Raw genomic sequence first — 26,965 nt, 5'->3', positions numbered from 1 at the left:
TTAACTTGGAACCGAACATTTTGAGTCGGTTTAGGATTGACGAAATCAACATATGTACAACATTATTGAGACTTTTGAATAAACTATTCAATGTCCTGAAAGAAATACCTATGAAGCTCCCCATATCAAATTACCTTTCGTGAGCTTGCCCATCTCTTCGGTGACTTCCTCGTTCAGGAACCGGAGCCACTCGCTTTTCACGTTCAGCAGCCGGGTTTCCACCGGTTCGCTCAGCGTTTTGCTCGAATTGACTAGAATTTCACTCAGTTCGATGACGTTCTTCACATTATCCAGATAGATTTGGAGCAGCTTCAGTTCCGGTTCGTGCATCAGCCCGAGACAGTCGCTGTCGCTGTAGCACTTGACGATCTGCCTGTACAGGAAATGGAACTCTTCGTGCAGCAAAAGCGACATAATTTTCGTGATATCGTTATCTAGAGCAAATTTGTACAAAGATTTCAAATTCAGCAACATTAGATAGAACAGTCGCGTGCACGAACGATAGAAAAAGTGCGGCGCCAGCACGCTGGAGGAGTTTTTCATTATTTTAGCAATGTTGTGCTCTTTGAAATGCTTAAGTAGATTTTGAACCGTGGCTTGTTCTTTGGTGTAGATTCGGAGCAGGTCTTTATTGAGCGGAAGGTGGTTTACGATAACGAGGCTATCGCTAGCTAATATCAGGGGTAATTCATCCAGAGCGATATCTTCAGGCACCTCCATCAATCGCTTCCTATCTGCGCACTCGTAGTGTAAGCTTACATCATCCATCCGAACATCATGAATACGCAAATCATTCGTAACGATGTAGGTTTCAAAGTTTCCCGACGCGACATCCAAAATGTTCCGGAAGCGGTGGAACAGCGTTGGCGTGCTGGCAGTTTTCAGCAAGAGGCTGCTACTGTCCAGGGAGGCTTGATTCTTATTGTTGTCACCCCAAAGGTACAGTTGACCTTCCACGGTTAGGGCCGACGAGTAGTCGCAGCAGGTGGCTATCTTCGAAACGTTGAACAACTTGAGGTGGATGATTTTGTCCCGTCGGATTTGGTCGCCGGTGCCGAGTTGACCTGATAGGGAAAGAGATAAGAGAAACACTCATCAATTAATTACACTAGTTTACAAAATAAAACGAAAGTCGTGAACTTCTGTCAACGATCAAAATTTTTGAAGCATAATTTAGCGCTGATTTCGAAACCGTGCTTCAAAAAATTTAAAGTACCTAGAACAGTTTTTGAGTTTTAGCTCAATATCGAGTTTTACAACTTTTTGAAATATGGAATTTAATAAAATTCAAATATGTTGCGTTTTGTTCAACCAATTTTAAATCTTTTTCCATAAATTAAAAGCTGAATATAATACCATTCGATCATCTGAATGCAGGTTTTGCGTCAGATTGATAAAATTCAAGATATTGGCGAGCTTTGGGAACGATCTCCTTAAATTTTAGCAAAATTTTCAACGATATATGAATTATTAATATTTATTAAAGACACTTTACCACTTATGTGGCATTCGTGTCTGGGCGATATATGAAGAAATGTATTTTTTTCAATAAGAAAAATACAATTTAAAAATTCTTTCTCAACGTTTTTTTTTTTGACATATCATATGTAGGCGAGATACACTAAAAAATTCAGCTCAATCGGAGCATTGATTACGGAGAATGAGATGTGTGAAGTGAGCGACTTTGCTTAAAAATAGAACAAAAATCGATTTCAAATCATCAACCTTGTGTGGAAAGTTGAAAAAATTTCCGCTCTACTGTAATTTTTTTCCTTCGCGTTTTTGAACTCAGGGCATAATTCTACACCATAAACGATGATCAGCTTACCGAGTTCAAAAATGCTGTAAACTAATGTTATATACTAATTATGTGCATGATTACGTTCTTGGTCATCAATTGTGGAATTTAGAAGGAAAATGAATTATAATGCTCTCACAGTATTTAACAAGGAGTATCAAACTTTTTCTGCTCGCGACCCACTTTTATTTAGATCCCTATGGAATCCAATAGGGTAAAAAATCTAGCTTTGAACTAGTCGAATTGTAATCCTAATTTGAACCATTTCGAAATTCATTAAAATGACACACTTTTCGGGCAAATATATATATATATATATTTTGCTAGGTTTCTAGCTGCACTCTGAATAGAGTTGAAACCTATTGGGAATCTTGATATATGTAACGAACAAATCATTATTTGGTCTAACTTGGTTGCAGGTTTAACAAGTGAAGTGAAAAACTATGTGTCAAACTATGTCGGGATGCCAATGCCTACTTGATCTTCAACACCCCCTCTTGATCCGACATCTTTGGACAGGTCATAGGCTCCTCTCTGGTTGCATACACCACGCAGTTTCATTAGTCCTCCAAGATTCAAGCAGCAGCTTATTAGCTTTTTTCTTGAGGAAACCACTGCTCGATTGTTGAACACGTCGTATGCCTTTCTTGGTTTTGTCACCGGTTCCTTCGCTTTGTCAATCTTGATATCGTTGCACATGCCTGTCACACTGCACACTGCCGGAAAGAGGGCTTCAATTTATCCGGACAATCAACCATGCAGCCTTCAATCTTCTCAGCTTCATCTCCATCATGCGGGACATCATTTCCTCCCTCTGACTCGCTTGTCTGATCCTCTCAGTGCTTAGTTTGATATCTTGATGTCCAATTCATAGAGATTTCCTCTCAGCAATGCCGTCGCAATCACAATATTACCTTTCTTCAATACAGCAACGCTTCTCTCAAATATTACGGTAACGCCAGCCTTCGTCAAACGCTTAACCGACAACAAGTTCTCCCGCAGCTCTGGAACATAGAGCACCTGGTTGATGTTTAGTGGTACTCTTCTGTTACTCAGATCGTCAATAACGCCAACCACTTCCGCTTCCAGAGTCTGCCCTTCCTTTGCAATGTCGAGAATGATCGGTGATTCTAGTTGCCTTGCCGATGAAAATGCCATCAAATCGTTCACTACATGGTCACTCGCGCCGGAATCCAGTCTGAACGTCAACTTGCTTGAGCCATTCCGTTGACCACCGTGCCGATCCATCAGAAAACTTACCGCCTTCCTGTTTGCCGCTGCTGATTCCGAGCTGCACTCCTCTTCGCAATCCTTTTTCATGTGGCCTTTCTTTCCACACCTATGGCACCGGCCGCCGAATTTCGTCTGCTTGAACCACGCTTTTTCTCCAGAAAACGCCGTGGGTACCTCTTCAAACGAACCATGATAACGTTCCTGTTGCTTCATCTCCTCCGCAAGCAGCCGCTGCTTCACGTGGTTCAGCGTTATGTCATCATCCCCCAGGTTTTCGAGCACCGTGATGAGAGGATCATTATGAATCTGGAAGCGTTCCGAACAGTGATACCACCATATCCGCATCCGACAGCTTCGCACTAGCAACGCGTAGTTGGCGGATCAAGTCTTCAAATGCCACCAGGTGTTCACGCATCGACGAACCTTCCTTCATCTTTAAACGGCTCAACTGCTTCCGCAGCAGGTTCTGCGTTCCCAAGGATTTCTTCGCAAACGTGTTTTGCAAGCTTGTCCACATAGCCTTGGCCGCCCGGATAAAAATCAACCATAGGGTGTTTGGTGAAAACCATTTCTGCACCATACAGTGTACCAGCTACAATAAAGTGTACTGTAATGAAATGGTTCGCTATACTATACATTGACATTGGATTTTTATGTAACAATATATCATACTGTTTTTCTTACGTTTGAACCATTCACTTTTCCGAAACATTATTTTTCCGTGAATTTTTAATTATTTATTCAGTTTAAGATTTTTCCGTGCTTTGTTTTGTTGATGCTTGTGACTTTTTTGATGCAAAGGCAAGGAAAGAGAAAAAAGTGAATAAGTTGAAACATCAATTTAAAGTCATTAAAATGTTTAAATCAATGGTAAACCAGATGTCCTAAGAACTGCAGGTCCAAGAGATATGGCGGGCTAGGTGTGTAGAGTGCGATGAGAGAAATACGAATGTAGGCCAACCCGGAAAGATGCAGGTCAGATTACCGTAAATCAGTGGATGGGTTAAACACTATTCTTTTGGTATTTGCATTTAGGGGAGTTTTCTCCTCTTCTCTCATGTGAACTTGCCTTCGACCACAATCGAATCAAATGCGATTGACAAACTTTATCTTTGACGTAGAGCCATCTTTAACATATGGACTGGACTGAACACTGAATTGACTTCTAATATAGGTTCGTCTGCGGGTTCGCTTTTTAACCTAACTTATATTTGAATCGAACTTGACAGTTTTCTCATGAGTTGTTATGTATTTCAAACTTTAGTCAAACTGGAGCCTCAATATTGCAATAACGGTTAAGCACGCTGTAATGATACTTATGTACCTCGTCACCCACTTCATGCAACTACATTAGTGGTCTAATAACACTTAGCGCGCTCGGCATAGTTCCATCATGCCGCTCAAAGTGTTGCCACAAATAATGCTTAGTTTGCAAAACCCGGTTATCTGGCTGGTGGGGCATGGGAGCCTAAGCTTCAACTGTTAATGCAATCAGAGACTACTCAGACTTAGACGTGGGCGATCCAATATATGAAGGGTTATTCAAAACGCTCTGGAGAATTCCCAAAGCGCATTCTTAAATGCTAGTAAGCCTAAAGTGCCATTAACAGGAGGAAAATGACAAGATAATATAACAATATATGGTTTATGTAATGTAAAACAATACAACATAACAAAAGAGAATCATTCCACAACCATTTGATTAAATGTATAACCAGTAGTGAAATTACAATTAAAAACAATATATTTACGGTACATTTTATTGTTTGAAACCATTCATGTACCATACAATGTACGATATATTTAAACCCACGTATCAGTATTTTGAACAATTCATTAACAATAAAATGTATGGTTTTGCAAAAAAATATATATGGAGAAAAATATTTTTTTATATTGTTACGATACTTAACAACCTGTATAATATATTGTAAAAATCTTATTTACAATTCACGGTATGGTATTTACATTACATCTTATTGTTTTTGTATTTTTTATGTATACAGTGGTGTCTATTGTAAAAATATGGTTCTAAATAGTACTGTTACAATACAACGTTCGGTTTTTCTATTGTATTTTTTATTCGGGCGACTTCTTCTCCCGTATAACTTCAAGGCACTCATCAGCGAGGAATCCGATCAGCAAGGATTTTGCTTTCTTATCCACCTCTGCAAATTTGGCCTTCAAAGCTTCTTGCGCGGGAGGGTCCTCCGTCAACGTATGGTCTACTCCTATTGCTTCCAGGTAAGTGCAAACACGGAGACTCCAGTTGTGAAATCCAGGTCCTCCCCGGAACTGCGGGATTCCGTTAACCGCTGCGTCTTTACTGGTCGAGCCCATAACCTATTGGGAATCTCGATATACGTAACGAACAAATCTTTATTTGGTCTAACTTGGTTGGAGGTGTAACAAGAAGTGAAACGAAAAACTATGTGTCAAACTATGTTGGGATCACCAATGCCTACTTGATCTTCAACAAAACCTCTACACTAGACCCGAAGATAGAAAAGAGTACGTAATCTTTCAGAAGCAGTTTAACAGCCGTACTGTTACAAACTGACTCAGAAAGTTACGGCAGAGGATGGGAAAGTTTTCAATTGGTCAGTCAGTCAGGATTTGCCTATGAAGTGTTACGGTCACTCGGTTTATACTTGACTTCTTGTTTGATTTTGTGCTATGGAATATGTTATCACTGATAAAATTGCAAAGTTAAACTTTATACAGCTTTAGAATATACAATCTATAAGACATTGCAACCGTTATTTCTATATGTGCAATCATACACACTATAGCACACGTTTTAGCTTCAATGATGTGATCTATAAAACGTATTTATGCAGCTCATTCCATTTATGTGTGTGCAAACATAAGAATTAAAGATGAGATGTTATAGTTAAAAATTATATTGTCTCATTTTCATTTTCATTTTGCAGCATTTGGTGGGGCAATGAGAGCGCAAGTCAGTCCAAAGCCGATGATAAGGAGGGGTAATGGCTGAATAGTCTTTGCTGACCACATAAACGCCATGGGATAGGAAAAGGGTATTTTGGTGTGGGATTAGGGTGTTGGTACAGACTTGACAATATCAATGCTATTCAGATGCAAAATAATTTTAAAGCTCAACAGTGAATCGCATACCATCCAAAACCAAAAAACAATAATCCACAAAATGCCAAACAAGTCATAGAAAGAAAAAGCGCCCGATTGTTTATTTTGTTCAACAAACGGAAACTTCTACACTCTCCGACTCGCCAGTCACCCCGGAAAAAATGTCCCTTCAGTTCTGGAAAATATATTATTTCCAATTAAGCCTTTAATCGAATTGTCCGCGTGGTCTTGTAGTACCCCTACTAGGTAAGAATCAGTCATTGCCATACATATTAAATGCTAGACATGACCCCATGGATAGCATTTGCATATGTAAAAGCTTTGCTGATGTGACTTTCCTATTAGGCAATTCTCTCATCTCATGTTTGTCTTCAAAACCTTGTCAAGCATAGAAAATTGAAGTTGATAAGCAATACATTATAAGGTTCGAATTCCCATAGAATGAGATCATTAAATTTTATTCGCACTACAACACCATAGAAGATAATATCACATTGGCTGATTACAGTACAAATGCGAAAAACCTCCCTTTTCTAACTATCCGCAACCCGGGGACGCGCCCTGTTGGATTTCGAAAGCCTCGGAGAATATTACAAACCTTCAATGGCATTCCCATACACTAACCCACATTGCCCATTCAGGGGTCTGACTGGGCCTATTATCCTCCCTCAGTTTGTAATATTCTCACCAACTTGGAATTATATTTTCCCGGCACATAAATGACTTCGACAAATGTTCGATATACTATGCAGCATCATGATCAGTATAACTATATCAGATGAATTGAAGATCTGATTTTTACAGAATTGTTTGCCATTGATTATACATTCAGCTATTCCAATCATTACTGCAAAGCACATCGGCCACATGCCTGAATTCAAAGCTTCCTGGAAGATATAATCCAAGCCCAGGGAGTTAAAAATTATATTGTCTCACACATAAATTTAAAGTTTGGGGACTCAGTCAAATATCAAGCTTGCAACGGCCATCTTGTGCATCGCACTTTGCAAACGATTGCGGTGAAAATTGTAGTTGTAAGGGTAATAATTCGTTTTATTATTTATTTTTTTGTACAATAACAGGTAAAATCATGTTTTCTCATCGTTTTAGCTATCAATAATCCATAAATGCCGCGGAAGGAAGAGGAGCGTTTACTTCGATTATTCAGCGGAAAAAGTTTTATCAACAGGAGAAAAAATGTGCAGGAAAAAAGGAATCTTCTCCGGGAAGCTTCTAGCACTGGCAAAGGATCATCTACCACCTAATCTAGCAATTGCCGCAGCCCTTGTGATGAAAATAGAAATCCGACACATTCTTATCAGAAGCCGGAGGAGTTAAACTAGTCAGCCGTTAGGGAATTAAGTAGTCTATGGCGTTACTGCAACAATTTCGTGTAAGGTCAAGATTATCATGGTCATCCATGCCTAAATATATGAAGATGTTATTGACCGTCCAGTTCCAAACTGTTCACGACCGTTCGAAACAGTCGTCGTTTCAAACGGTCGGTGAAACAGTCGGTGACGGATTTGACAGCAGAAATGAGCGCGCAAACGCGTTTTCAAAATCATTCAGTTGGTGGAACAAGGACAGCTAACCGGTCGTCCTGATCAGCTGTTGCCGGCAGCCAAGCCGACAGCTTTTTGGCGCGGAAGTCGGGGGGTGTTCAGATGCAATGTTTATCACTCAACAAATTTATGAAAATATTTTTTTACGCAATAAATGTTTTAAATCGTCTAAAGTGAGGTTCGATAAATGCAGGTTATATTATTTCCAGGATAATTGCTAATGTTTGTTATTCTGAAGACCTATACGTTTGAAATAATGATGTGCTTGAACAAATTTGCTGATTAATTGGTTTCTGTATAATACATCGAGAATCCCCTCGATATTCAACGACTGTTCTAAACAGTTTCACAAACAGTCGGAATAATCCAACTTTAAACTGAATACACAATACATTTTAAGAATAGAATACGAAATAAAATAATTAAACAGCAAAAACATGTGGGGTAATTTATTATTTCTAATATGATTTTTATGAATTTCATATATATAACTATCATATGCTGCCAAATGTCATTGTTATAAACCCCACACATAAATTTTATTTATAGAACTGCATGGAATGTATGCAATTCTGTAAATAGATTTTATTTAAGGAGACGCTTGTTTTATGTTTGCCTAATATATGTTTTATAGATAATGGCAAATTGCAAAAATCTGTGTAGTTTCACACATAATAAGAATATGGAAAATAGTCTCAGTGTAGGGTCTGGGACCATTTGGGCAGGAGCACCGATTTTGGGCACTTGCTGCTATAACTCAGTCAATTTCGAACCAATTGATATGACATTTTGTGGATCTGTGTCATTTGTCATAAAGTCATTTGGCCGTTAAGGCCGTTTGGCATAAGGTCACTTGGCATAAATATATTTGGCATAATGGACACTTGGTATTATAAAGAAGGGTGCATTTCGATTATGCTAAATGTACATTATGTCAAATGATCGTTATGCCAAATGTCTTTATGCCAAGTGACCTTATGCCAAACGACCTCATGCCAAATATCCTGCTCCCACATTTTGTAAATGGATAGATACTTTGCGTATCTGATCGTATTCCAAAAATTAAATCAATTGGCTGAAAATTGACTGAGCTACAGCAGCAAGTGCCCAAAATAGGTGCTCCTGTTCAAATGGTTCCAGACCCTAATTTGATCAAATCAATGTTTAAAGCCAACACCCGGAGAAAAACTAACCATAGGGCAAGCCATAGAGTGTTTGGTGAAAACCATTCCTGCACCATACAGTGTACCAGCTACAATAATGTATATTGTAATGAAATGGTTCGCTAAAAGCTTCGCACATTGTAGCTACTATACATTTACATTTTATTTTTATGTAACAATATATTATAATGTTTTTCTTACGTTTGAACCATTCACTTTTCCGAAACATTATTTTTCCGTGCATTTTTAAGTATTTATTAGGTTTTAGATTTTTTCTGTGCTTTGTTTTGTTCATGTTTGTGACTTTTTTGATGCAAAGGAAAGGAAAGAAAAAAAGTGAATAAGTTGAAACATCAATTTAAAGTCAATAAAATGTTTAAATATGTAGTGAACCAGATGTCTTAAGAACTGCAGATCCAAGAGATATGGCGGGCTAGGTATGTAGAGTGAGATGAGAGGAATACGATTGACGAACTTTATCTTTGACGTAGAGCCATCTTTAACATATGGACTGGACTGAACACTGAAAGAAATTCTAATATAGGTTCGTCTGTGGGCTCGCTTTTTAACCTAACTTATACTTGAATCGAACTTGACAGTTTTCTCATGAGTTGTTATGTATTTCCCCGTGTATTTCAAACTTTAGTCAAACTGGAGCCTCAATATTGCAATAACGGTTAAGCACGCTGTAATGATACCTCGTCACCCACTTCATGCAACTACATTAGTGGTCTAATAATACTTAGCGCGCTCGGCATAGTTACATCATGCCGCTCAAAGTGTTGCCACAAATAATGCTTAGTTTGCGAAACCCGGTTATCTGGCTGGTGGGACATGGGAGCCTAAGCCTCAACTGTTAATGCAATCAGAGACTACTCAGACTTAGGCCGATGACATAGTAAGGCGGCGCGTGAAGCTATGCGCAACGCGTTTGTTGATCAGCTTTCATACACGCGTCGAGCAACGCGAAGCATGACACAGTGACGCGCTTTGTGACGCGTATCCGAAGCAAAATTACCGATGCTCACCACCATAATTACAACCATCAGCATAATGAGAACTCTCAAACCACGACCAAACTCACACCTGACTCAACCCCGTCATGACGAATTCACTCAAACAGCACACACCACACACCAGGCGCACAGAATCATGAGACGGTCCTAGCAACCATCAGTTCCCCGTACAGCAACTTGTGCATGCACGCGCGTGAAAGCACTCGACGGAATGGTTTGACGCAGCTGCCGACGCTGTGATTCGCGTTCACTCTGACTGGTCAACGCGTCTCACCATGCGTTTTGCACTGGCGCTTACAAAAGCTGTTCTAACGCAAACGCGTTGCACTGCGCTTCGCATCACGCAACTCTCTACTATGTCACCGCCGTTAGACGTGGGCGATCCAATATATGAAGGGTTATCCAAAACGCTCTGGAGAATTCCCAAAGCGCATTCTCATAATGTTAGTAAGCCTAAGATGCCATTAACAGGAGGAAAATGACAAGATAATATAACAATATATGGTTTATGTAATGTAAAACAATACAACATAACAAAAGAGAACCATTCCAAAACCATTTGATTAAATGTATAACCGGTAGTGAAATCACTATTAAAAACAATTCATTTACGGTACATTTTATTGTTTGAAACCATTCATGTACCATACAATGTACAGTATATTTAAACCCACGTATCAGTATTTTGAACAATTCATTAACAATAAAATGTATGGTTTTGCAAAAAAATATATATGGAGAAAAATATTTTTTTATATTGTTACGATACTTAACAACCTGTATAATATATTGTAAAAATCTTATTTACAATTCACGGTATGGTGTATACATTACATCTTATTGTTTTTGTATTTTTATTTTTACATTGGTGTCTATTGTAAAAATATTGTTCTAAATAGTACTGTTACAATACAACGTTCGGTTTTTCTACTGTATTTTTTATTCGGGTTGTGTCAAGCAGCGATTAGGAAATTAAGTGTTTGTGGATGCCCCGAAGGGGGAGTCTTAGCACCACTTTTGTGGAATCTCGTAGCAGATACTCAACTCAATAATAGCGGGTTTCCTACTTATGGTTTTGCCGACAACTACCTAACATTGTTAGTTGGTATGTGCATCAGCATCCTTTTCGACCTGATGCAAAGCGCCCTTCAGGCAGTTGAGGGGTGGTGTCGCCAATATGGCCTTTCGGTTAATCCGAGTAATTCATCTATAGAACAGATCGGTGAAGTACTAGATTTGTAGTAATGAGCTGAATTTTAGTATGGTGAGAAGGTCAATTCTCCGTTTCTGCAATGAAATGGTGCAAAAAGCGTGGGTATTATGATTCCTTGCCTAATTTGATGCTGTTTGAGCAAAACTTTGGGCAACAGTGTTGTTGTTTTCTCCATTTCTTGCAACATAAACAACATAGTTATCCAAAGTTTTGCTCAAACAGCATCAAATTAGGTAAAGAATCATAATACCCACGCATTTTGCACCATTTCATTGCAGAAACGGAGAATTGACCTTCTCACCATACTAAAATTCTGCTCATTACTACAAATCTAGTACTACACCGAACGTGCCCCATTGTTCTTTCCACGAAAAGGCGAGAGCGCGATGGCGTTCGAGCTTTGCGTCTCTTTGACTCTGAAATCAAAGTGAATGATCAGGGAAAATACATTGGGAGTCATTTTTGATTTCAAGCTTTCTTGGACACCTCATATTGAGTTCAGAATCAAGAAAGCTTGTATGACTTCTGGGCAATGCCGGCGAACGTTTGGTAAGGCTTGGGGTCTAAAACCTAAGTATGTCACCAACTGTTATTCGACCACATTAGCCTATGGATGTCTTGTGCATGGGCAAAAGAGCGAAGCGAAAACAATTTCTTGTAATTTACCATATGCATAGGACATTTTCCACAAAATCCCCTTCCCGGAAAGAGTGGACATCTAATTATCTAGGGAGAAATGTTTCAGACGGCATCGTATGTTACACTGCTGGATCTCTTCTCGAAGGTCGAGCAGGTGGTGGTGTCTATTCTCGTGACCCAAGGCTACATCAGTCTTACTCACTTGGTAGACAAGGCACCGTTTTTCAGGCCGAAATCTTTGCTCTTTTATGTGCGGAGTGCAATCAGCACTTCAGCAGCACGTAATGGGCAAAGTAATATACTTCTGTTCAGATAGTCAGGCTGCTATTAAGGCACTTGCTTCGGCCAACTCCAGGTCGAAGATAGTTATCGCTTGTCGAACGCAAATCGAGGAGCTGAATTCAGCAAACGCTGTACATCTTGTATGGATACCTGGCCATTCTTCCATCGATGGAAATGAAATGGCTGATGAGTTAGCTCGCACTGGAGCATCACATGACTTCATTGGCCCTGAGCCAGCTATTCCGATATCGAAGTGTTGGGTAAAGCTTCAGATTACCACCTGGGCTGCCACTCAGTGCAAACAATATTCTAATAGTTTGGAGTCATGTCGTCAAACAAAATTGTATTGCACTGAGCCGTCTCTAGGGTCGGTGAAGTATCTAGTTAATTTGTCTAAGGCAGCATCCATTTATTATGTAACGCTCGGCCATACTCAGTGGCGTAGCTAGGGGGGTGCGAAGGGCCGCACCGGGCCCCCGATTTCAGGGGGCCTCCAAATCTAGGAAGATTTTTAACACTGGTTTGAATAAAGTTCTTTAAATAGCGAAAGATTCCTATAAGTTCAACACTTCGCAGAGCTTTTGATAGGTATGTGAGGGCCCCTTCGTGATTATCAAGAGTTTTTTAAGGGACACACAAAGACCCAAAAATTTAAAGAAAAATGTGTTAGAATTGAAATTGAATTTTACGAAATTCAGTATCGATATGAAAATTAAGATCTGAACAGATGTCAGGTGAAAACCGTTATAACAATAGTTTGTCGGCTTTCGTATGAAAAATAAGTGTAATTAATGTATCCAACGATTTCATCAAGTATTTCTTCCCAAGCATTCCTTGAAGGGTTTCTGCGAGATCGCCTTCGGGAATATGTTGTACTACGATTTATCTAGCAGTTGCTTCAAAGACTTCTACAAAAATTTCTCTAAGATTTACTTCAGAACTTGAACATGGATTGCTTCAGGAATACTTCTAAGCATTGATTTTGGAATACTTGAATTGGTTCCTTCAGGAATACCTCTTTGGATCCCTTCATAAAGTCTTTCGAGGATTATGTCATGAAGTTCTTCAACGAATTCTGCAGATGAACCTTAAGGGATTTCTCCAAGATTCTTTTAGAGACTTCTTCAAGAAGGAATCTTGCAGGAGTTCCTCATGGAAAATGCCTTTGATGAATTTCTGAGATCATGCTTGATCAGGTAAGGCTCTTGAATGGATTCTTGTGAGATTTTCTGAAGGAATTTTGGAAGAATTCCCGAAAGAATCCTTGTAACAATGCTTGCAGGAAGTTTTGGAGGATTTTTTAAAGGAATCCTCGAAGAATCTTCTAGATGAATTCTAAGATGTATTCAGAAAGAATCATTGGGTTGATTTTGGAGATATCTTTGATGACATTCTTGACGGGTTACTACAGTACTGTGAAGTAGTAGTAGAACTACTAGAAGTACTATGAGGGAACAAATGAAGGATTCCTGAAGACATTTTGAAAGCAAATGAATGTTTGGAAGAATGCCTAGAATATTTTTCGACTAAAATATTAACGCGCACTGAAACGGCAAAAACTAGCAATAGCCAATATCTCACAGAAAAAATATTTAAAAATATTCAAAGTCTTTAACAACAGAGAGATGTTCTTTCTTTTTATCATGTGCAAAAAAAAACTATTGAAAAATATCCATAGAATTTCCAGTTATTCTACAAAAACCTGAATTTTTATTGCTTAACCCATACAAAGTGTTAGGCGTTTTTGATCAAGTTTGTTGCTAATTTCTATTTTTTAATTGAGCGATAATATAGCTGCCAATGTTTTTCAAAGAAATCAATTGCATAAACCCCAAAGAATTCCTCTGAAATTCGTTGATGTTGATTTGCAAAACAATTTCTATAGATTTCCGTGGAGAAATTTCTGATGGAAGCCTTGGTGGAATCTCTTTGAGAAGAGGGAATTTATGCAGGAATCCTTTGGGGATGAATGTGTTCACCTTTGGAGGTTATCTGAAGGAAAACGTTGAGATATCCCTGAAGGAATTTTTGTAACGTAGCTTGAAAAAATCCTTGGAGAAAAAGAAGTCTTCACTGGAATTTCTTAAAGGATTCATGATTGAATCGTGAAAGGGCAATTGAACAAAATGCCTAAGAAATCTTTGAACGATTTCATACAGCAATTATGGGAAGAACTTCTGAAAAAAATCCTTAAAATGCTTGAAAGGACTTCGAAAATAAAAATATTTGTGGCATTGAAAAAAAGAATTCTTGCAGAAATTTCTAAAAAACAAATCTTTAGAGAATTCCTAAAGAATTTCTCTGAGAAATTTGCTCAATGGATCATGTGGGGTAGGTCCAAAGGAATCGTTTGTTGAAATATTTAAGAAGCTCTCTATGGAATTCTTGGGAATACAGAAATTTCTTCAGAAACGCTGTAGCAACTTTCGAAACAAATCTTAGAGGAATTTGTAAAGAAGTCCTTGAAGTTATTCCTAGATAAATCGTAAAAGATATCTAAGAAAGAGTTCTTGGAGTTCCTAATTTGGAACAAATGCTTGATGAAATCCTTAGAAAAAAAATCTTAGAAACTTCGTGAAGAAAATTCGAACGAAATTGGTGTAATCGCTAAGTAAATCTTTAATGGTATCAATAGATGGAAGCCTTGGTAGGATGCCTTAAGAGATCACTAAAAAATAATCCAATAAAATTCTTGGACGAATTTTATTGAGAATTCTTGAAAGAACTCTTACATTTTTTATTAGAATTTTCCTTTGGAAATTTCTTTTGGATCTTTTTCAGTAATTGCTTTGGAAATCCGTGCAGCAATTCGATAGGGAATATCTCTGAAAATTTATTTGGAAACTCCTTCGGCATCCTTCATTATTTTTAAAGAAATTCTTTGGCAATTGTCTCAGCTATTGTGTTCCCAATTCGTTTGGTAAAAAATATCTAGATTTTTAGGGCTGAAAGTCTCTCTAATAAAGACAAATCAATCAATCAATCTAGATTTTTATTAGAAACTCAGTAACAAGTATCATTGAAAATTCCTACTGTAATTATTTTGAGAAATTGTTAGGCAATTCCTTTGGAAACTTCTTTGATCAGTTCTCGGCAATGCTTCAGAAATGGCTTTGCGAACTTCTTCAGAATATTTTTTCTACAGAAATTTCTTTAGAAATTCCATTTACAACTTCTCGTTGATTTTTTTATGACAATTCGTTTGAAAAATCTTTTGGTAAAATTACCTTGGGAATAACTTATTTTGGAAATGCATTCGGTGAATTTCCTGTAAGCTACTCCGTGGAAATCTTTCATATTACCTTTGGCGAAGTTTTTTTGACAAAGCTTTTGGAAATCCTTCTAGTCATTTTGATTGGATTTGATCCTAAAATTGCTATAAGATTATTTTTGGGGGTTTCTTGGATTTTTTTTTTTGAAAACAATATCGGCAGTTCCTATGAAATTTGGTTCGGTAATTAATTCGAAAATTTCTGAATAATATTCGAAATTGATTTAAGTTTTTATTTTTAAAAATATCAACTTCATAACTTTTTGAAATTCTTTGGGCAATAGCTTTAAAAATTTATCAGGCAAACCCTACGATATTCCCTTCAGCAATTTCTTTGGAAGTTTCACCGGCAGTTCTATTGCTAATATACTTGACTTTTGTAATTCTTTCAATAGTTCCTTTCGAAGTTCATCAGGCAAGTACTTTTGAAAATTTCTTAGTTAATTCGTAAATTGAGGCGGTAATTTTAGAAAATTCCTCCGTTAATTTCTCAAAAAATTTCTTTGGTAATCCCTGTGGAAATTTCATTTGATAACTCCTTACGGATTTCCGTCTATTGTTACTTTGGAGATTTTGTGAGATACACTCTAGCGAATTAAAAAAAAAAACAAGCATTTACAATGGAACAGCCGAAAAAAAACTTAACGAATTACCTAACGAATTTCCGAAAATCTAAGGAAGTTCACAAACAACTTCCTAAAAAAACACAAAAATTGTTTGAAGGAATACCAGTAAATTTTATTTGCCACTATTCTTAGGGAAATTTCTGTGAGAATTCTTGAAAGAATTCTTACAATTTTTTATTTGAATCAGTTGAATCTTTGAAGAAATTGCAAGAGAATTTATTGGATGAACTAATAAAGAAATCTTTGGAAAAACTCCTAAGAAAATTGGAGGGGAATTTCTTAAGGCACCTTTGAAGCAATTTGTTTAGAATTTTTTGGAATGTATGGAGCGATTCCTGAAGAATTCTCGATGGGTACCCTATATGAAATCTTAAACTTGCATTAATCACTTAAAAGATGCTTCTAGGCATTCTTAAAAAAAATCTTGAAGAAAGTTGCAAAACAGTCTTAGGAGGAATCCTTGTAGAAACTTCTGAAGAAATCATTTGATTTTATCTTATCAAATCAGATATCTATTCCCTTATTATGTAAGCATATACGCTCCTATTTTCATCCTACTGAAAATAATGGAATGAAGCGCTTTTTTATATTTTTGTTAGAAGTGAGCACGAATGATAATAAAAATTACGTAATCAATCGGCGCGGTAATCGCTTTGTTTTCGAATAAGTTGAATTTGGGATTGTAGGATTACTAAGACACGTTGACCCTACGAAGATATTTTTGGACGAATTTTTAGAGGAACTTCTGGAGGAATCAATAATAAATCCTGTAGAAATGCCTGACTGAGATGCTTGACGGTAACTTTGAATATATATTTTTTTTCGGAACGAGAATGAGAGTTTTTCGAAAGAATTTCTAAGGAGTCTGCTCAAAAGTCAGAATAGAAATTTGTTGAAGAGTTCTTAGAGGAATGCTAGCAAAAAATCCTGAAGGAATCCTTGGGAAACTCGTAGAGTAGATGAATTCTAAAGAATTCGTTGGAAGAAATCCAGAAGGATTTTTGGAAAGAATTCCAACAGAAGTTCCTCTCAGAATTTTCTTAGATGAACTTCTGTAGGGATCCTTGGTAGATTTTTCAAAAATTATTTTTATTTTGAAATTTCTTGAAGGATTTCTAGGATGAATCTCTTAATAAAACTTTAGAGAAACTCCTTGAAGAGTCCTTGCAGATTTTTTTCGAAAAAAAAGCGTTGCAGTAATTCTTGAAGGAATCCTTGGAGAAATTTCTAAAAGAATCTTTGGAAAAATTCTTAAGAAATCTTCAAAGGAACGCCAAGATAAGTTATGAATACTTGAGGTAATGCCAAGATAAATATAAATACTTGGATAAATCAATGGAGAAATGATTTGCATACGTGGAAAAATCATTTAGGGGATATTTGGAGGAACTCCTGTTAGAAACTATGGAGGAATATTTGAAAAAAATCTGAAAGGACTTTGAAGCCTTTGCAAGAATCTTTTGAAGTACTTCGAAGTACTTTTGAAAACATCCTCGGAGACAACACTGTAAGAATACATGAAAGAGTGTTCAGAGAAATATTGAATGACACCCTTTCATTAATTACTTGGAACATTCTTGAAGACACATTATTATTCAAGAAAGATTTTTTCCAAAGAAAATGAAATAGCAATCTTTGAAAGAATTCATAAAGGATTACTTGATGCAATTCATTAATAAATTGTTAAAAAAAATCGCCATAATTCTTAGAACAAAAATCCCGTTCATTGCAGAAACCTCCGAAGAAAATCTGAAAGGAGTACAGAAAATATTTTTTAACCTTCAGTCAGTTGGCCACCACTGCCAGCATCACGCTTAGAAGTCGAGATTTGTTTCAACGCTTTGTACAAAATACAACGGCGTGATTATTTGAGAGTTAGAAGAATAGATTTAACATTGTAAAATATGTTTATCTGTAATTTTCATGGAGCCCACAAATTTGGTACCGCACCGGGTCCCCAAATTCCTAGCTATGCCACTGGCCATACTCCCCACTCCCCATAGAGCGTTAAGTAATTTGTGGATGGCGCCTAAGCAGAATTGCAGCATGCTGGTCAAAGCACTGACTGGCCACTGTCGACTCAGTTATCACATAAATTGATCGATTTTGGTATGCGTGCGCCATCTTTACTTTGGGGGTCGTACACAAATTACGTCACGCTTTTAGGGAGGAGGGGGGGTTTTGCAGAGCGTGACGACCCATACAAAAAATGGTGAGGTCCCATACAAAAAGTGTGACATTGGGGGGTTGAAAAAGGTCGATTTTTGCGTGACATAATTTGTGTATCACCCCTATTCGCAAAAAATGTAGACAAAACTAACTACAAAATACAAGTCCTTCATGCACAGTTTTTTTTTATAGCAAGTTGATGAAATAGCAAGTGAATGTAACTCTTTGCAAGTGAGTGTTCTTATCCCTGGCGGCACTCTGCAGAAGAATCTGCCTAATCATCGTTTTGGAGCATCGTGAGTAAGCCAAGAAAAAACAAGCAAAAACAAATGAGTTGCATACTTGCTCACTCGAAACTAAAAATAGTGAACAGAGCGCGCAACGTGAAAACAAAATTGTTGTGATTCACTTTCTCTCACCTCCATCTCACCACTTGGTGTCAACCTTTCATCATCATTTTGCATCCAGCTCTGTAATAGCTAGGAAGATAAGACGTAGATGCGCTCTAGCTTTTGTGCATACCTATATATTGATCCCATCAAAATATTGTTTCTTCAGTAGCAAACCTATCCAGTTCTAATGTACTCTATCCAACGGAACGCTGCCCGACTCTATCCCAGTGGATTAAGGTAGGTGTGATGCATCTTGATCCAAAAAAATGGCAATCATAACATTACGTAACTTTTCCTTTCGTTGTTTGCCGGTCGAAAAATAGAATCGCAAAAATGAGCCAAGTCGGTGATCTGGGTGCTGGTGCCGGAAAGGGAGGCGGCGGTGGTGGATCCATCCGCGAAGCTGGTGGATCCTTCGGAAAAATGGAAGCAGCTCACGAGGAGGAATACTTTTACAAGCAGCAGCGAGAGCAGTTGCAAAAGCTGAAACCCAAGACTGATGGTGGTGCTGCAGGCGGTGAGCAGAAGGCGCCACAAGGTGGTAAGAAGTAAATGGAGCGACGCATTAAAAATAACTTAAAATTATTTGTTCAAAGTGGTGATTTTTATGAAAGAATTCCCAGTTTTCGTGTCCAATAGTCACTCACCTTTGTTGACTTTTCCGAAGCAGGCCACACCAGTTTCGTGAATCATTTGCCCGTACACGGTAATGCAATCCACGTTGACATTGTAAATGATGTCCAACCCTGCTGGTCGTTCGAAGCTGATGTTCGTGTTCCGATACAGATTCTTCCAATCTACGTACCGTCCAGGATTCTCATCATCCAGGCAATATCGATCATAAAACTGATCTTTCTTATTATCGATCACCACTTTGTCCGTTTTCCTGCTGGACAGAATCACAAAATCAATTCCAGCAGATATTTGAACTACATTTTCAGCGGCCACATCTTTCACTGGAGTCAGGTCCTGGCAATTTAACACACTTCCGAAATCCCCCTGAGCGAACAGCTCACTTCCACTCGCACTGGTCAACAGAAGCCCATTGTTGTTGCAGCAAATTTTCTCGAACGTTACCGCACTACCCTCAAACAGTTGTTCCCACTCTTCACTGGCACCATTCTTCCCACGGAACACCGTCCCATCGGACTCATCCACCAAGTAAATCCAATTCCCCTCCGTGTCGAAATCCGCCACACCCTCCCGCAGGACTTGAAACTCGATCACCTTGTCGCGAAGGCGATGCTCCCCTCGGTACAACTTCCCATCCGCCGTCAACAGCAGATGGTTCTCTCCGCAAACTTTCAACTTCCTTCCATATTGAAGGATCTTTTCCGCCGATTCTCCGTTCACAAGCACCGTTAGGCGACTGCCCTCGCTTAGCTCACTGTACACGGAAACCCGACCAGTGGACATTATTTTTTTTTCGTGGAATCCCGAACTGCTGCGCACTAATGACTCATAATGTTCCGTTCGAGCGATCAAGCTCAAGATCAGCTGGTGTCCGATCGCGCTAACAGGATAAGAATCCTTTGTTTACACTGCGCAATCGGAAAATGCAATAGACATATACTTGTACTTCTATTGAAAATGCAGAAGACGTACGAACGCAAAACGCACTTCGCGACGACTAATGGCCAATGCGGGCCATCGAGCGAAAACCTATTTTTGTATGTATCTTATCGGTCTTATCAGGTGAATTCTGGCAGGAATTAATGCACCGTGAAATCCAGATAATCACTTTTTTTGCAACGATAAAACTCGCGAACCGCCAAAGACTGATTACGAAAGTACGAAAATATTGATTGTTTTGTTTGAGCTTCTGCTTTGCACTCGTCTTCGGATGCGGGAAGGAGAAACAAAAGAAAACATCAGAAAATGGACTTGCTGGAAGAAGGGGTGGCACAAAATGTCTACACAAGTCGAAGAGAATTTCTGCACAACTCGAACTCGCCGAATGGCAAACTCACCGAACGTTTAAAATGTTAAAAATAATCAAACATTGAGTTGAAAAATGAAGTCACGAAACCTGAACATCCAAACGCATTGGGGCCTGTTCACAAATGTCATAACGCTGGAGGGGGTGGGTGGGTGTCCTTCATGGTGTTACAGCTCGAACAAAATAAAATTTTCCCCATATAAACTGTGTTACGAAGGGGTGGGTGGGTGTTGAAAACTATAGATAGTAGAGTAAACATAGATCCGCGGACACCGCTGACTAAAATGTTTCAAGCGTGTAAGTAGTAATTTTCAAAAGTGCGACGGTTGAATATGACGTCATGCGCTCCATTGATGTTGTCCAAATCGTGACGTCATGCTCGTTTGGATACAGATTTTGACAGTTCGTTTGGATACAACGGATTCATCTTAGCTGATCTATGTTTACTCTACTATCTATATTGAAAACGACCAATTTTAGCGTTATGACATTTGTGAATGAACCCTTGATGAATGAGAAGTTAACGGAATTCGATATTGAATTTTAGGTGTGGTACTTTCAGTGCCGGATACATTATCAAAAACGAAGATAAGCATATTTGCTCCGAGGGGGACGACTCTTCCAGATATGATAGATTTTAAGCCAAAATTGGCCAAAACTTACAAAGATTCACATCTTTTTTCATAATTTCAATGAAATTTAAGAAAATTGACAAAAATCGATCAAAATCACTCATATCTGAAATATCCGATAAAATCGATTATAATTTTTGCATAAACATATCGAATCGAATAAAACCAGTGCACATCTCTAGCCCAAAATGTCAAATTTTCTCGATTTGTTTACAATCGGATTTGAGGTCGGACTTTCTGCACAGCATTCGAGTGACGGGACGGCTGGTTCTGGTCATTCTGGTGCCTCCCTGAGAGTGCCTCCTGGTTCTGGTATTCCGCCTGGCGGATTGCGTTTCGACTGCCGGATTTTTTTTGTGAGAGAGTCATTTGGCCTAGGATTTGGTCGATGGATCTATCTTGGCGGTAGTGGAGTGGTGCAATCGTTGCCGTTCGCTTTGGAATCATGATAGGTAGTTGGAGTGGATGTTGGGATACGTTTGGTGCTCGGTTTGAGGGAAGATTCTTCGAGAGTACTGTTGCACTCTTCCTGGTGGCTCTGGACCATTTAACTCGTATACCACTTCCGGTGATTTTGAGCAAGCCCTTGATTTTTTCATCAGCGCCTTCGAAGATAGGTTTTTGGGTAAGTCGGGTTGAAACAATCGGCCTTGAGCCTGATCGAAGGTTTCATGTAGAAGAGCAAGATGTATCACTTAAGGAATGGATACTTGAATGGATACCATGACTTCTTAAACAATTCTTCTTTGTGGCTCTACATTTCTACTGAAACTTGGCCTACCCCTCTTTAACATTAACAGTGTTCTTTGAGCGCTTCCACAGTTTTTAAATAGCTTTCTGTGCCCATCATTGCATGAACTCGTACATATATTGTGGAGCTAGGCAATGACACTATATCTAGGGAAGACGAGAAAAGTTCCCGATCAGAACGGGAGTCGAACTTGCTGGATCGGTGATCAGAAGCCTTATCCACATGACTAACTGGAAACTTCATGACTTTTTCAATAGAAATCTAAATATGTACTCTATTTCCTTCTATGATTCTTAAGATGAGAGTACACAGGGTCAAATATTGGACCAAGCACAGATCAATGCTCAAATATCTGGTATGACTCGATCAAATTTTCATCAGTGCCAAACAGAACTAAACATTTCTTGTTAAACATTTGACCCTGTGTACTTGCACCTTTGGTTTATATGATTCAAGGCGATTGAAACTGCATTGGGTTTAAAGTTGGTTTGAAGCCTATTTTTAGACGAGCTTTTCTCAACACGTGTCTCATCTTGCGCCCCTTGTTTTTTTACGGAAACTAACAAAAAAAAAATTTTTTTTATCTAACAAAACCTGTTACTTTTTTTGTTATTTATCTAAACTTCACACTTCTACTGTTTAGACACTGGCGAGACAATTTTATAGAAAAAAATATAATAAAATTGACACACTTTCAGCGCTCTCATCGTTGCGTAATGGCAATTTCCGAGAACAATCCTCCGGCTGCTGGTTTGACTGTGAGCACCGAATCCTCCGAAAATGGGACTGTCTAAAGGTGTTCGTAACCGGTTTACTGGTAGCCACTGTCCCGAATAGTTCAGCAGTACTCGTCTGAGGCCTCTTCCGATTTGCCTGGTAATCCTTTGTTGGCAGTTTTCCACCCAATTCTGAAATCTCAACATGAAAGTAAAGCAATGTTACGTGGCATGAACCGTCATTATTTGGCCTCTCTTACCAATATATCTAGACAGCTGTCAATGCAACATGACCACCGTTGTTCCATTACCAGTACCGATCGGAACGATTGCTCCTAATATCGGTTTTTTGCTAGGTTTTTTGTGCCTCTAGACGTCTTCCACTTGGTGTCGTTTGGCCAGCCTGAAAATAAGACAATCGACAAAAAATATGCTTTCTTTCTGTACCTTATTTCAATAAAAACTCACCTACATTCCCGAGATAGTTCATAGTTGTTGAACTATGGATTCGACACACAATCTGAATTGATTTTTTTCTTTGGATTTTTTTGTTCAAACTTGTTTTGATTTAACAGCTGATGGGACGACGCAAGAGCTGTCAAAATAAATTGCGGCGTCGCGATTTTAATCAGTATTGGGCGATTTTTATCATTTTATTCGATTTTTCCGGATATTTCGGATTTTTGCCATTTTGATGAGAGAGAAAGCAGAAAATCGACAAAAACCAGATCAAAACTTGGAAAATGGAGAAAATCCGATAAAATCGATTTCAAATCAAATGTAATGAAAACTGTTGCGAATAATTAAATAAAATTAAGTCTTATCGCATGACAATTGAGCCAAATAGATTAGTGTCGACCCCCTCGATTTGCTCATGGCATTTGTACCACCGACGAACCGACGTGATAGCTAGAACAAATAAATTCAAATTTGTTGTCCGCGGCGCCATGATGAAAAATAGCCGAACACTACCGCCACCTCTATGACGGTTCGCGTTGGTTTGCTAGCTTGATCCCAAACCCCCGTGTATCCATATAGGAAGAGATTCGCGTCTGCGCTGATTTGACAGAAGGGTTCGCTCGCTTGGCTGGTCGACCGTTAAATTGAGGGGGGACAGTTTTGAAACACCACTACATATCACGTCGGTTCGTCGGTGTTTGCGAGGGTGTTTGTACCTCCGAGGGGCCTCCACATCTGCTCTGGCCCCGGGCCCCCACAATCCTTAATCCGGGCCTGGTTACTTTACTTATTCCATTATTGAAGTAAGAGCTGAATTTTTGTATGGTGAGAAAGCAAATTCTCCGTTTATGCAATGAAATGACGCAAAAAGCCCGCATAACAAAATACTGTTTGTGTTAATCTCCACACAGTATATATCTTTTATCATGTACTGTTATTGTACCACGAACAGGTGTTTCTCTGTTGGAAATATGAAACTTGAAGCATCCGATCATAAAGAATGGTCTATATAAACCATACCAAGTTGTTACAATTTGTCATATTGTGCAGAAATTGTCGAATAATATAGTAATGAAAACTCAAGAGACATGGTGGCCATGCAGAATGACCTTTTCTCAAACTGTTTGCGATTTTTATTGCGCAACACACTCACATATATGCATTTCACTGTATGCCACTTACATTTCACAGTTTGTCAAATAGTAGCTTTCATCAGTATCTGTACCGATCGAACTTTGCAGTTTGCATTTAGTAGAAAAAAAAACAAAATTTTTCGCTCGCGAGCTGAGTTTGTTGTTCACCAAAAATTTGCCTCAGAAAACGGTTTGCAGCATTTGGAGCGCTCTGGATGGAACAAGGGTAAGTTTTGCATGACTTATGAATTTCTTTTTTTGTGCTATATATCTCATCGGATGCAAATTGTTTTGCAGGGTTCCGGAACTTGAAGTTAAGGAACCTGATCCAGCCTGACTGTGGAACTGCTAGGGGTCCCGCGAAAGGGAGTAGTAAAAGATTTGCTCTGCAGAAATTGAATGCTCCTTGCAATGAAAAAAATCGGTTTTATGCGGGTAGTTCGTGGCATATTTGCTAAATGGAAGAAATGCAATGTTTGACTATTTTAGACTCCCTCCCTCTCGCCACGTAACAGCTTTTGCACATATTATATTTCAATTTTGCTTGATGCGCAACGCAAAGTTGTTTGGTAGATCGAGGGCTGACAGATAAGGGCAAGGAAAAGGGTTCGTTCAAATATTATGTATCGCTAAGCTGGAGGGAAGAAGTCGCGCTATCTGTCAGCCCTCGACCTACCAACAGAGATGTCCATATCCTCAGTGTGGGAAAGAGAAATAGAAAATACACCACTCACGCTGTGCATCTGAACAGGAGCCCTTCTCTTATATGTGGATCCACCACTGCGATTCCGATGCGCGCAAGCTTGGTGGGTAGAAATAAATCTCTTAGCTCCCTGAGCACTAGGCCACACAACAGTGCGGCGAGAGCGATTTAAAATTCTCTTCGGTGAAAGTGTAAAAATCACCCGGGCGCGCGCTCCAGTGAGGTTTTTGCGCCAGAGTGCGCGCTGCGGTGAAACACCGGAGAGTTCTCGCCCCGGCGACACCATGGTGATAATTCGGTGATTGCTGGGTGAAAACACGGGAGAGCGCCGGAGAGCGATGCGCGCGAAAGAGTGAGCCACACTCGATCCAAGGCAGACGAGCAAGAGCACGCACTAGCGTTTGGTCTACCTACCACCCAAAACAAGAGAAACTGGCTTCTTGGTGTGGTGAAAAATGTTCCTATCCCCAGTGTGGTCGATAAACTGACGCCGCAGTGAATCGCTACGGTGAAATGCCATCTCTGCCTACCAATCTACTTTGCAAACTTATTTCTGAATAATTCAGAATCGAACTTACAGTGAAAGCTTCCCCATGATCCTTGCAAATTCCACTGTCGATGATATTTTCGCCGTGAGTGGGAATCAGAATGAAAGCTGAGAATCAACTCGATGTTTTCAAGCAGATGATCTTTTGAAGCTGAATGAGTACTAATAGTTCGAAAGTGCACTCACATTTTTTTAATGTAGTTCTTTGCGGGCAACTCACTCACGCTGAAGGAGTTCATTCACGCCTTTGTGATAGAATGAACTGATTGTTGGATGTTTAAATATTACATATAATAATAATATATATAATACATAATGATTAGACTGAATTTCTTAAGAATTTGATCGCTGAACGGGTACGGGCCGTTTCGGCGAGAATTAAATAATATCTTAAAAGTCTCCACAAAATGATGTAGCTTGCAGCCCACCCCTGGCGTAAGTAAACAGCCGTCGACTGTCAAAAACCAGTCGCAGATTCAAAACATCTCGTGCACGCACTGTTCTCGTGCTGTGATTTCAATTTCGTGAGTAAAAATCGTGAATTTTTCGCTATAAAATGTCGAAAATTAAGCACACCACCGAAAAGGCACTGGAGATGCTTCGAACCCTTCCTCGAGTATCGATCGGCAACATAAGGGACAACCCAAACTCCAAGAAACCGGTAAGTTTCGCTTGAGCTTTCCGAGTGCATGTTTACATAACTAATGTGTTTTGCCGGCGATTCGGATTGCAGCAAAAGCGAGGTCGCGCTCAGCACAGTGGAGACAAGCACGGGGCCGGAAACAAAGGTTCCAACCAGCGGCAAAACTACATTCGGCTCGGGTACGAAACCGGAAATGCACCGTTCTATCTTCGCTTCAGTTACGAACCGTACTACAAGGGCCATCACCTGAAGCGGGAATACCCGCCGATCAGTTTGCACCAGCTGCAGAAAATGATCGACACCAACCGGATCGACGCGAGTAATCCGGTCGATTTGACAACGATTTGCAACACGGGGCTGTTTCAGATCCGACCGGATCAGCTGCATCACGGCGTTCAGATTACGGACGAAGGTGCCGACGAGTTCCGAGCGAAGGTTAATCTGGAGGTGCAGCATGCTCCGGAGCTGGTGATTGCGGCGATCGAACGGAACGGAGGCGTCATCCGGACGGCCTATTACGATCCGCACAGTTTGTACGCGGTAGTGAATCCAAAGAAGTGGTTCGAGAAGGGTGTTCCGATTCCCAGGCGGATGTTGCCACCGCAGGACGCCGTGGAGTACTACACGGATGCAAAGAACCGGGGCTATCTGGCGGATCCGGAGGAAATCAGTCGCGAGCGGTTGGTGCTGGCGCAGAAGTATGGCTACGAGCTGCCGAAGATTGAGGAAGATCCGGAGTACGAGATGCTGACGCAGACCAAGGATCCGAGGCAGATTTTCTACGGTTTGAACCCGGGATGGGTGGTGAGTTTGAAGGACCGAGCTATTATCAAGGCGAAGGGAGGTGAGTAACATGGGGTAAATGGAGAAAATAGAGTTCTGTGTTGTATTAGTTACTTGGTATGGTCGATGAGTGCTATTTCAGAGAAAGTCCTTGTCGGGCGGGGTCGACCAGTTGAGTATAGCA

At 39.5% G+C, this 26,965-nt stretch overlaps 3 protein-coding genes and 1 long non-coding RNA gene across 7 annotated transcripts in view; 2 read left to right on the top strand and 2 right to left on the bottom strand.

The window, feature by feature from the left end:
- LOC109400976 (alsin homolog) overlaps window positions 1-20,302 on the bottom strand; it is a 125,984-nt gene extending 105,682 nt beyond the window's left edge. For 2 of the 4 annotated variants that reach the window (XR_009998608.1, XM_062855918.1), the window contains exons 1-2: window positions 19,123-20,302; window positions 135-1,064 (exon numbers count right to left, since the gene is read on the bottom strand). Coding sequence is in view for 2 of the 4 variants with exons in the window: in XM_062855918.1 (XP_062711902.1) it covers window positions 135-1,064; window positions 19,123-19,891 (1,699 nt within the window). In the remaining 2 variants the exon portion in view is untranslated. The remainder of the gene's footprint in view (window positions 1-134; window positions 1,065-19,122) is intronic. The other 2 variants (XR_009998609.1, XM_029875360.2) reach the window with 1 other exon arrangement.
- Window positions 18,518-19,060, top strand: LOC109400872 (ATPase inhibitor mai-2, mitochondrial-like). Its single transcript, XM_019673389.3, has 2 exons — window positions 18,518-18,712; window positions 18,799-19,060. Exons 1-2 carry the CDS (start codon window positions 18,663-18,665, stop codon window positions 19,025-19,027), a joined length of 279 nt encoding a protein of 92 aa, XP_019528934.3. The 5' UTR covers window positions 18,518-18,662; the 3' UTR covers window positions 19,028-19,060.
- A 2,054-nt stretch (window positions 20,303-22,356) lies between the features above and the next one.
- Window positions 22,357-23,375, bottom strand: LOC134289677 (uncharacterized). The gene is made up of 3 exons (XR_009998607.1): window positions 22,982-23,375; window positions 22,774-22,916; window positions 22,357-22,705 (listed from the first exon to the last, which is right to left on the bottom strand). It is a non-coding gene; the product is annotated as an uncharacterized LOC134289677 (long non-coding RNA).
- A 2,433-nt stretch (window positions 23,376-25,808) lies between these two features.
- Window positions 25,809-26,894, top strand: LOC109400763 (large ribosomal subunit protein uL15m). Its single transcript, XM_019673294.3, has 2 exons — window positions 25,809-26,016; window positions 26,089-26,894. Exons 1-2 carry the CDS (start codon window positions 25,912-25,914, stop codon window positions 26,848-26,850), a joined length of 867 nt encoding a protein of 288 aa, XP_019528839.2. The 5' UTR covers window positions 25,809-25,911; the 3' UTR covers window positions 26,851-26,894.
- The last annotated feature ends 71 nt before the right edge of the window (window positions 26,895-26,965 follow it).

The sequence above is a fragment of the Aedes albopictus genome, chromosome 3 (genome assembly GCF_035046485.1).
Source record: "Aedes albopictus strain Foshan chromosome 3, AalbF5, whole genome shotgun sequence".
NCBI lineage: Eukaryota > Metazoa > Arthropoda > Insecta > Diptera > Culicidae > Aedes > Aedes albopictus.
Note: the sequence above shows the minus strand (reverse complement) of the source record. Positions and strands in the feature narration are given on the sequence as shown.

Coding starts and splice junctions, on each gene's coding strand:
- LOC109400872 (XM_019673389.3), top strand. CDS start 18,663: ATGTACTCTATCCAACGGAACGCTGCCCGACTCTATCCCAGTGGATTA. Junction 18,713..18,798: donor CTCTATCCCAGTGGATTAAG/GTAGGTGTGATG, acceptor GTCGAAAAATAG/AATCGCAAAAATGAGCCAAG.
- LOC109400763 (XM_019673294.3), top strand. CDS start 25,912: ATGTCGAAAATTAAGCACACCACCGAAAAGGCACTGGAGATGCTTCGA. Junction 26,017..26,088: donor ACCCAAACTCCAAGAAACCG/GTAAGTTTCGCT, acceptor TTCGGATTGCAG/CAAAAGCGAGGTCGCGCTCA.